General features: G+C 46.5%; 1 protein-coding gene across 1 annotated transcript in view; it reads left to right on the top strand.

The window, feature by feature from the left end:
• Positions 1 to 1,122: 1,122 nt before the first annotated feature.
• Positions 1,123 to 9,745, top strand: part of LOC137299334 (solute carrier family 46 member 2-like) — a 25,388-nt gene continuing 16,765 nt past the window's right edge. Inside the window, exon 1 of the mRNA XM_067967996.1 lies at positions 1,123 to 2,621. Within this exon, the coding sequence (XP_067824097.1) occupies positions 1,640 to 2,621 (982 nt within the window). The 5' untranslated portion in view covers positions 1,123 to 1,639. The remainder of the gene's footprint in view (positions 2,622 to 9,745) is intronic.

The raw sequence follows: 9,745 nt of genomic DNA, 5'->3' as shown, positions 1-9,745 counted from the left end.
TATATATTAATGATTTGGACTTGAATGTAGGGGGCATGATTGGCAAATTTGCAGATGACACAAAAATTGGCCGTGTGGTTGATAGTGAAGAGGATAGCTGTAGACTCCAAGAAGATATCAATGGGTTGGTGGAGTGGGCGGAAAAGTGGCAAATGGAGTTCAACCTGGAGAAGTGTGAGGTAATGCACTTAGGGAGGGCAAACAGTAAAAGGGAATACGCAGTAAACGGGAATATATTGAGAGGGGTAGAGGAAGTGAGAGACCTTGGAGTGCATGTGCACAGGTCCCTGAAGGTGGCAGTACAGGTAGATAAGGTTGTGAAGAAGGCATACGGAATGCTCTCCATTATTAGCCGAGGTACAGAATACAAAAGCAGGGATGTAATGATGGAACTGTATAAAACGCTGGTAAGGCCACAGCTGGAGTATTGTGCACAGTTCTGGTCACCACATTACAGGAAAGACGTAATTGCTCTGGAGAGAGTGCAGAGAAAATTTACAAGAATGTTGTCAGGGCTTGAAAATTGCAGCTACGAGGAGAGATTGGATAGGCTGGGGTTGTTTTCCTTGGAGCAGAGGAAGCTGAGGGGAGACTTATTGAGGTGTACAAAATTATGAGGGGCTCAGATAGAGTAGACAGGAAGTACCTGTTTCCCATGGTGGAGAGTTCAAGAACTCGAGGACATAGATTTAAGCTGATTGGTGGAAGGATTAGAGGGGACATGAGGAAAAACTTTTTTACCCAGAGGGTGGTGGGTGTATTGAATTCGCTGCCCGAATTGGTGGTAGAGACAGGGACCCTCAACTCTTTTAAAAAGTACCTGGACCTGCACCTGAAGTGCTGTAAGCTGCAGGGCTACGGACCGGGTGCTGGAAGGTGGGATTAGAATGGGCACCTGGTTGTTCTTTGAGCCGGCGCGGACACGATGGGCCGAATGGCCCCCTTCTGTGCTGTATCTTTTCTATGGTTCTAAGGTTCTATGGCAGTACATTTGTTTTATAAGAATACGTTTCATTTTGTAAATGATTATATGAAATGAGTATTGCAGAGGTGCAGATAGTCTAGTGATTATGGTACTGGATTAATCCAGAGAACGTGAGTTCAAATCTCACCAGGGCAGTCTGAGAATTGGAATTCAGTTTTTAAAAAGCTGGTATCAGTAAAAGTGACCAAGAAGCTGTCGGATTGTCGTAAAAAACCCATGTGGTTCAGTAATGTCCCTTTAGGGAAGGAAACCCGCCGTCCGTACATCCACCCACTGCTTCTGAGGATTAGAACAGCCTTTTAAAATACTATCGGTAAAAACTGCCTTGTTTTGAACTGGGAAGGTGAAGGTGGAAGATTCAGTCTCCAAAGCAGCAGTGTGGGTTTCCTGGAGCATGACACTGGTTCTTTTTTCATACTCACTATTCCTCATACCAAACTCGTTCCTCATCGGTGACGATTATTACACCACAGCTCTGACTGGAAAGAGGGAGTTTTTATGAGTAATCGAATAAAGCAGGATAAATTTGTCTGAGATTTATAAACCGAGTCCCCAGCGCAAAGCCTGCTCCTGTACAGAGCCTCCCCTGCCTTGTACAGGGCCGGTGTTCGACACGCAGTCTGTGGGACACAGTGAGTATTGAGCTAGACAGAGATGCCGTGGGGCACTGACATGGTCAGTCTGCTGACCTATGTGGAGCCAGTGGTGGTTGTGACCAATGTGGCCAATTCTCTCTTCGACACGGCACTGCTGATGGTGGTATATGGTCGTCTAAACGGGACAGCGACCGGGAACAGTGACCTGGCCCAGAAGGAAGTGGCCCGCTTCTACATGATCTATAACATGATCTACTCTTTAGCCCCCTTGCTGACTACGGTGATGCTGGGAAGGTGGGCCGATCGATACGGCCAGAAGGTCTTACTTGTGGTCCCATTACTGGGGTATCTCCTGGGCAGGCTCCTGCTGCTCTTCACCCAAATCTTCCAGTTGCCTGTCAGTGTGATGTATGGATCGGCTGTGATCAATGGATTGAGTGGAGGCTTCCCGGCCTACTGGAGTGGGATTAATGCAATCACTGCCCTGAGATCGGGAACAGCGAGACGCAGCCTGAGGTTAAACATGCTGGAGGTGGCATCAGGGATGGCTGGACTCCTGGGGAGCATTGTATCTGGCCACTTCTTTCTGGTGAAAATTAATAACCAGCACGGGCTCCTGCTGATCTGCATATGTCTGTCTCTGTATTTACTAAGTCTCCTGTACTCAGCATTCATCCTCAGATACCCTGCTGTCTCTCCACAAAGTCAGGTGCCCACTGGAGCCTCAGGATCGAGCTGGAGGAAATACACTACAGAGATGATCCTTCTCTTCATCTGTTACATCCTCTACGATTTCGGAGTGACCGGCGGAGAGAATATAATCTCAATCTTTGTTCTGAAGCCCCCTTTGAGCTGGAACTCGATCTGGGTGGGCTATGGTAAGGCAGCCACCTACACAATGTTTCTCACCAGCTTCCTCGGAGTGCTGATCTTCTCCAGGTGCCTGAGTGACACCTCACTGGTGCTGATGAGTATCATTTCCAACACGGCAGGTTTCGCTACCATGGCCTTTGTGAGAAGCAGCTCCTTGTATTTCATTGGTAAGTGACTAACCGCACTTTAACCGCTCTGAGCAGAATTATGCAAAGTGTCTCCTGCCACTGGAGTAAAGATTGTGCACAAGTCTAGGAGCTTAATTATTCTAAGTACTTTATTCAAATGTTTGGGACTTACAGCAATGATGCAGCATACATGACGGGGAGCAGTGGGCCACTTGTAAGGGTGAATGGGTTCTGATCTCTAGCAGATCCTAGCTACATGTGTGGTATGGTAGCCTAGATGTTTATGATGCTGGTCCAGAGGTTGTGAGTTCAAATCCTGCTCATGACAAGTTGGGAAATTCAATTCAGTAAAATCTGGTAATTTGTGGGCTGGCACCAGATTATGAAATGCTGGCAGTTTGTTATAAAAACCCAACTGGTTCACTGATGTCCTTCAGGGAGGGGAACCTGCTGCCCTTGTCTGGTCTACATGTGACTCCAGTCCGACATTACAACAGTGACTTCACTTCATTGGCTGTAAGCACTTTGGGATGTCCAGAGGCTGTGAAAGTCAATGTATAAATGCACGTCTTATGACATAGTTGACTCTTAATGCCCTTGGGGTGTGTAGGGATGGGCAGGATCTGCTGGCCTTGCAGTGATGCCCACATCCTGAGAATTAATTAAGAAAAGTAAGAGACTTTGCGATCATGGACTTAAATATTTGTCGAGTTATTGCTCTGGGTTGATGCTGCCTGTGTTTGAGGTTTCCTATCGAAGAGGTGTGTGTATATTTATTTCTTGCAGTAGATTGGCTCAATATTCCCAAAACGACAGCAAATCAGAACCCTGTAACTATGAGCAATGCGGAAACTCTACTGGTTAAAAAAACTCAAATACTCAAAATTCTGAAGTTGGTTTGAGCTGGAATTTTTAATTATCGTCCACCTTAAAATTTACACCTAAACCCAACATAACACAACAAATCTATATAAAGAAAGAATCCTTTTCCTTCCTCACTGAGTTCCCTGTACCCGGTACAACCATTTCTTTCAGAGGCCTATTCTTACTCTCAACAGCCTGCCACTAAATTTACACTAGATGCCTAGGCCTCCTGGTCTTTAGCTCCACTTTCCCCCTCTCTCCCCTCTCCACCCCTCACCCTGCATTGAACAGATCCAAATCATGCTTTCCACCAATCACCATGAATGCCACGTGTTTAGTGTCCTTGTCTAGTGAAATGTAGGGGTCCCACAGAGTGAACACCACTCCCGCTGGGATAGACATCTTCCAGAAACAATCCCACCTCCCCCTCTACTCCTGATTCCCAAATTGATGCAAATTTTGCTATTTAGCTACTAATAACAACAAATCAAATTGTTATATTAAAATAAGGACAGAACCTATCACTTTAAAATGATTTTTATCAGCACAACCAGGTCCGATTATCCCCCGCCCTCTAATCTCCCTTCACCTGAACATTACACCTGGTCTTGACTTTGACCCTGGAATTGTGATGGACCCCCTCCGCTGGGAGTGGGTCAGACCAGGCTTTGGTCTCCCGAGATCTGTGACTTCAGACACCAATCTGGGAGGCTCAGTCTGTGCCCATAGGGCCGCAGCATCAACCCCACCCCAATCAGCAGGGAGAGGGCCGAGCTCCCCTGAACCACACCCCCAGTGGGAGCCCGAAACCCTTCCTGTCGCCCTGAGAAAATGAAATGAAAAGTTCTTTCACTGCTAAAGGTGTTTTGAGGAAAAAGAGTGAAGTAATGAGGAATTTGTACAAATCTTTGGTGAGGCCACTGTTCCAGTAAGGGGTCGGCCATTTAAGACTGAGATGAGGAGAAATTTCTTCACTCAGGGGGTTGTGAATCTTTGGAATTCTCTACCTCAGGAGGCTGAGGATGTTCAGTCATTGAGTACATTCAAGGCTGAGAGCGATAGATGTTTCAACTCATAGAGTCATAGAGTCATAGAGTCATACAGCACGGATAGAGGCCCTTCGGCCCATCGTGTCCGCGCCGGCCATCAGCCCTGTCTACTCTAATCCCATATTCCAGCATTTGGTCCGTAGCCTTGTATGCTATGGCATTTCAAGTGCTCATCCAAATGCTTCTTGAATGTTGTGAGGGTTCCTGCCTCCACAACCCTTTCAGGCAGTGAGTTCCAGACTCCAACCACCCTCTGGGTGAAAAAGTTCTTTCTCAAATCCCCTCTAAACCTCCCGCCTTTTACCTTGAATCTATGTCCCCTTGTTATAGAACCCTCAACGAAGGGAAAAAGCTCCTTAGTATCCATCCTATCTGTGCCCCTCATAATTTTGTACACCTCAATCATGTCCCCCCTCAGCTTCCTCTGCTCCAAGGAAAACAAACCCAATCTTCCCAGTCTCTCTTCATAGCTGAAGCGCTCCAGCCCTGGTAACATCCTGGTGAATCTCCTCTGCACCCTCTCCAAAGCGATCACATCCTTCCTGTAGTGTGGCGACCAGAACTGCACACAGTACTCCAGCTGTGGCCTAACCAGTGTTTTATACAGCTCCATCATAACCTCCTTGCTCTTATATTCTATGCCTCGGCTAATAAAGGCAAGTATCCCATATGCCTTCTTTACCACCTTATCTACCTGTTCCACCGCCTTCAGGGATCTGTGAACTTGCACACCAAGATCCCTCTGACCCTCTGTCTTGCCTAGGGTCCTCCCATTCATTGTGTATTCCCTTGCCTTGTTAGTCCCTCCAAAGTGCATCACCTCGCACTTTTCCGGGTTAAATTCCATTTGCCACTGTTCTGCCCATCTGACCAACCCATCTATATCGTCCTGCAGACTGAGGCTATCCTCCTCGCTATTTACCACCCTACCAATTTTTGTATCATCAGCGAACTTACTGATCATACCTTTTACATTCATATCCAAGTCGTTAATGTAGACCACAAACAGCAAGGGACCCAGCACCGATCCCTGTGGTACCCCACTGGCCACAGGCTTCCAGTCACAAAAACAACCTTCGACCATCACCCTCTGCCTTCTGCCACTAAGCCAGTTTTGTATCCAAAGTGCCAAGGCACCCTGGATTCCATGGGCTCGTACCTTCTTGACCAGTCTCCTGTGGGGGACTTTATCGAAGGCCTTACTGAAATCCATGTATACCACATCCACTGCGTTACCCTCATCCACACGCCTAGTCACCCCCTCAAAAAATTCAATCAAATTAGTCAGACATGATCTTCCCTTGACAAAGCCATGTTGACTATCCCTGATTAATCCTTGCTTCTCCAAGTGGAGACTAATTTTGTCCTTCAGAATTTTTTCCAATAATTTTCCTACCACTGATGTTAGGCTCACTGGCCTGTAGTTCCCCGGTTTTTCCCTACTCCTCTTCTTGAATAATGGTATTACATTAGCGGTTCTCCAGTCCTCTGGCACATCCCCTGTGGCCAGAGAGGTTCTGAATATATGTGTCAGAGCCCCTGCAATCTCCTCCTTTGCCTCACACAGTAGCCTGGGATACATTTCGTCCGGGCCTGGGGATTTATCCATTTTTAGGCCTGCTAAAACCGCCAATACTTCCTCCCGCTCGATGTTAATATGTTCGAGTATATCACAGTCCCCCTGCTGTATTTCTATGTCTACATCGTCCTTCTCCATAGTGAAAACAGATGCAAAAAATTCATTTAGAACCCCTCCTACATCTGCCGGCTCCACACACAGATTGCCATTTTTGTCCCTAATGGGCCCTATTTTTTCCCTAGTCATCCTCTTACCCTTAATATACTTATAAAACATCTTAGGATTTTCCTTTATTTTGCTCGCCAGTGTTATTTCATGGCCCCTCCTTGATCTCCTAATTTCTTTTTTAAGTATCCCCCTGCACTTTTTGTACTCCTCTAGGGCTTCCTCCGTCTTTAGCCTTTTGTATCTGCCAAAAGCCTTCCTTTTTTTCCTAATCCATTCTCGTATATCCCCTGACATCCAAGGTTCCCTGGAGTTCTTGGAACCACCCTTGACCTTTACGGGAACATGTTGCCATTGTATGGTCTCAATCTCCCTTCTGAAAGACTCCCATTGCTCCGATGCGGATTTTCCTACAAGCAGCTGATCCCAGTCCATTTTGGCCAGATCCTGCCTTATCCTATTAAAATCGGCCTTCCCCCAATTTAGAACCTTTATTTCCGGCCCCTCCCTGTCCTTTTCCATGACCACCTTAAATCTCACCGAATTATGGTCACTCTCACCAAAGTGCTCACCTACTAGCACTTCTTCCACTTGGCCGGCCACATTCCCTAGAATTAGGTCCAGTACCGCCCCCTCTCTTGTAGGACTTTCTACATGCTGGCTCAAAAAGCTCTCCTGGATGCACGTTAAGAATTTTGTACCCTCTAAGCCTTTTACACTCTGAGTATCCCAGTTAATATTGGGGAAGTTGAAATCCCCCACTATTATTACCCTATTATTTGCACAACTCTAGGGGAATCAAGGGATATGGAGATCGGGCGGGAAAGTGGAGTTGAGATTGAAGATCAGCCATGATCTGATTGAATGACGGAGCAGCCTCGAGGGGCCGAATGGCCCACTCCTGCTCCTATTTCTTCTGTTCTTATGATCTAGTACTGTGTACAGGGTTGGGTGTCACATTATAGAAAGGACATTAAAGCCATTGATCGCGTACAGTGTAGATTCACTAGGATGATGCCGGAGTTGGGAAACTATTGTAGGACTTTTCCTTTCTCTTGTCCTGAATACAACAGGTCAAGGATCAAATGAGACACTAGTTATTTTCTAACTTTAAAGAATTTAATTTGACACACAGACATGACAGTTTTTACCAGAAAGAAAGAAGTAGCTTCTCATACAACCTTTTCCGAGCGAGTGCAATTCAGGGCAGAGGATTGATCAAGTCCTTTTGTCCCGGGGGAATAAGAAGGTTCCTCTTCGTCCCCCCACCCCCCCCCCCGGGTGGTTTTTCTGGGTTAAAGGCACTATATAAATGCAAGTTGTTATTGAATGAATGTGTGTGAGAATGTAAGTGTGTGTGTGTGTGTGTGTGTGTGTGAGTGTTTGTGTGTGTGTGTGTGTCTGTGAGTAAATAGGTGTATCATAGTAGGTACAGCACAGAAGGAGGCCATTTGGCCCATCGTGTCTGTACCGGCTCTTTGAAAGAGCTCACCAATTAGTCCCACTCCCCTGCTCTTTCCCCATAGCCCTGTCAATTTTTTCCCTTCAAGTATTTACCTTTTGAAAGTTATTATTGAATCTGCTTCTACCGCCCTTTCAGGCAGTGAATTCCAGATCATAACAACTCGCTGCATAAAAAAATGTTTCCTCATGTTACCTTTGGCTCTTCTACCGATCACCTTAAATCTGTGTCCTCTGGTTACCGACCCTTCTGCCACTGGAAACAGTTTCTCCTTATTTACTTTATCAAAACCCTTCATGATTTTGAACATCTCGATCAAATCTCCCCTTAACCTTCTCTGTTCTAAGGAGAACAATCCCAGCTTCTCCAGTCTCTCCACATAACTGAAGTCCCTCATCCCTGGAACCATTCTAGTAAATCTCTTCTGCACCCTCTCTAAGGCCTTCACATCCTTCCGAAAGTGTGGTGCCCAGAATTGAACACAATACTTCAGCTGAGACTTAACCAGAGTTTTATAAAGGTTTAGCATAACTTCCTTGCTTTTGTACTCTATGCCTCTATTAATAAAGCCCAGGATCCCATGTGCTTTTTTAACAGTCTTCTTAACTTGTCCTGCCACCTTCAAAGATTTGTGTATGTGCACCCCCAGGTCTCTCTGTTCCTGCACCCCCTTTAAAATATCACCATTTAGTTTATATTGCCTCTCCTCATTCTTCCTATGAAAATGTATCACTTCACACTTCTCTGCATTAAATTTCATCTGCCATGTGTCTGCCCATTTCACCAGTCTGTCTATGTCCTCCTGAAGTCTGTCACTATCCTCCACATTGTTCACTCATTGTGAGAGTGTGTTTGTGTGTGTGAGTGTGAGTGAGGTGTTTGTGTGATTGAGTGTATGTGAAAGTGTGAGTGAATACCTGTTTGAGTGTGTGAGGCTGTGTTTGAGTGTGTGTGAGGGTGTGTTTGAGTGTGTGATGGTGTGTTTGAGTGTGTGTGAGGGTGTGTTTGAGTGTGTGTGGGTGTGTGAGTGTGAGGGTGTGTGTTTGAGTGTGTGATGGTGTGTTTGAGTGTGTGTGAGGGTGTTTGAGTGTGTGTGGGTGTGTGAGTGTGAGGGTGTGTGTTTGAGTGTGTGATGGTGTGTTTGAGTGTGTGTGAGGGTGTTTGAGTGTGTGTGGGTGTGTGAGTGTGAGGGTGTGTGTTTGAGTGTGTGATGGTGTGTTTGAGTGTGTGTGAGGGTGTGTGTTTGAGTGTGTGATGGTGTGTTTGAGTGTGTGTGAGGGTGTTTGAGTGTGTGTGGGTGTGTGAGTGTGAGGGTGTGTGTTTGAGTGTGTGATGGTGTGTTTGAGTGTGTGTGAGGGTGTGTTTGAGTGTGTTTGAGTGTGTGATGGTGTGTTTGAGTGTGTGTGAGGGTGTGTTTGAGTGTGTGTGGGTGTGTGAGAGTGTGAGGGTGTGTGAGGGTGAGTTTGAGTGTGTGATGGTGTGTGTGAAGGTGTTTGAGTGTGTGTGGGTGTGTGAGTGTGAGGGTGTGTGTTTGAGTGTGTTTGAGTGTGTGAGTGTGAGGGTGTGTGTTTGAGTGTGTGAGGGTGTGTTTGAGTGTTTTTGAGTGTGTGATGGTGTGTTTGAGTGTGTGAGGGTGTGTTTGAGTGTGTGATGGTGTGTGTGAGGGTGTGTTTGAGTGTGTGTGGGTGTGTGAGTGTGAGGGTGTGTGTTTGAGTGTGTGTGAGGGTGTGTTTGAGTGTGTTTGAGTGTGTGATGGTGTGTTTGAGTGTGTGATGGTGTGTGTGAGGGTGTTTGAGTGTGTGTGGGTGTGTGGGTGTGTGAGGGTGTGTGTGAGGGTGAGTTTGAGTGTGTGATGGTGTGTGTGAGTGTGTTTGAGTGTGTGTGGGTGTGTGAGAGTGTGAGGGTGTGTGTGAGGGTGAGTTTGAGTGTGTGATGGTGTGTGTGAGGGTGTTTGAGTGTGTGTGGGTGTGTGAGGGTGTGTGTGAGGGTGTTTGAGTGTGTGTGGGTGTGTGAGAGTGTGAGGGTGTGTGTGAGGGTGAGTTTG

The sequence above is a fragment of the Heptranchias perlo genome, chromosome 29, assembly GCF_035084215.1.
Source record: "Heptranchias perlo isolate sHepPer1 chromosome 29, sHepPer1.hap1, whole genome shotgun sequence".
Taxonomy (NCBI): Eukaryota; Metazoa; Chordata; class Chondrichthyes; order Hexanchiformes; family Hexanchidae; genus Heptranchias; species Heptranchias perlo.
This window is presented reverse-complemented; position numbering and strand designations above follow the sequence as displayed.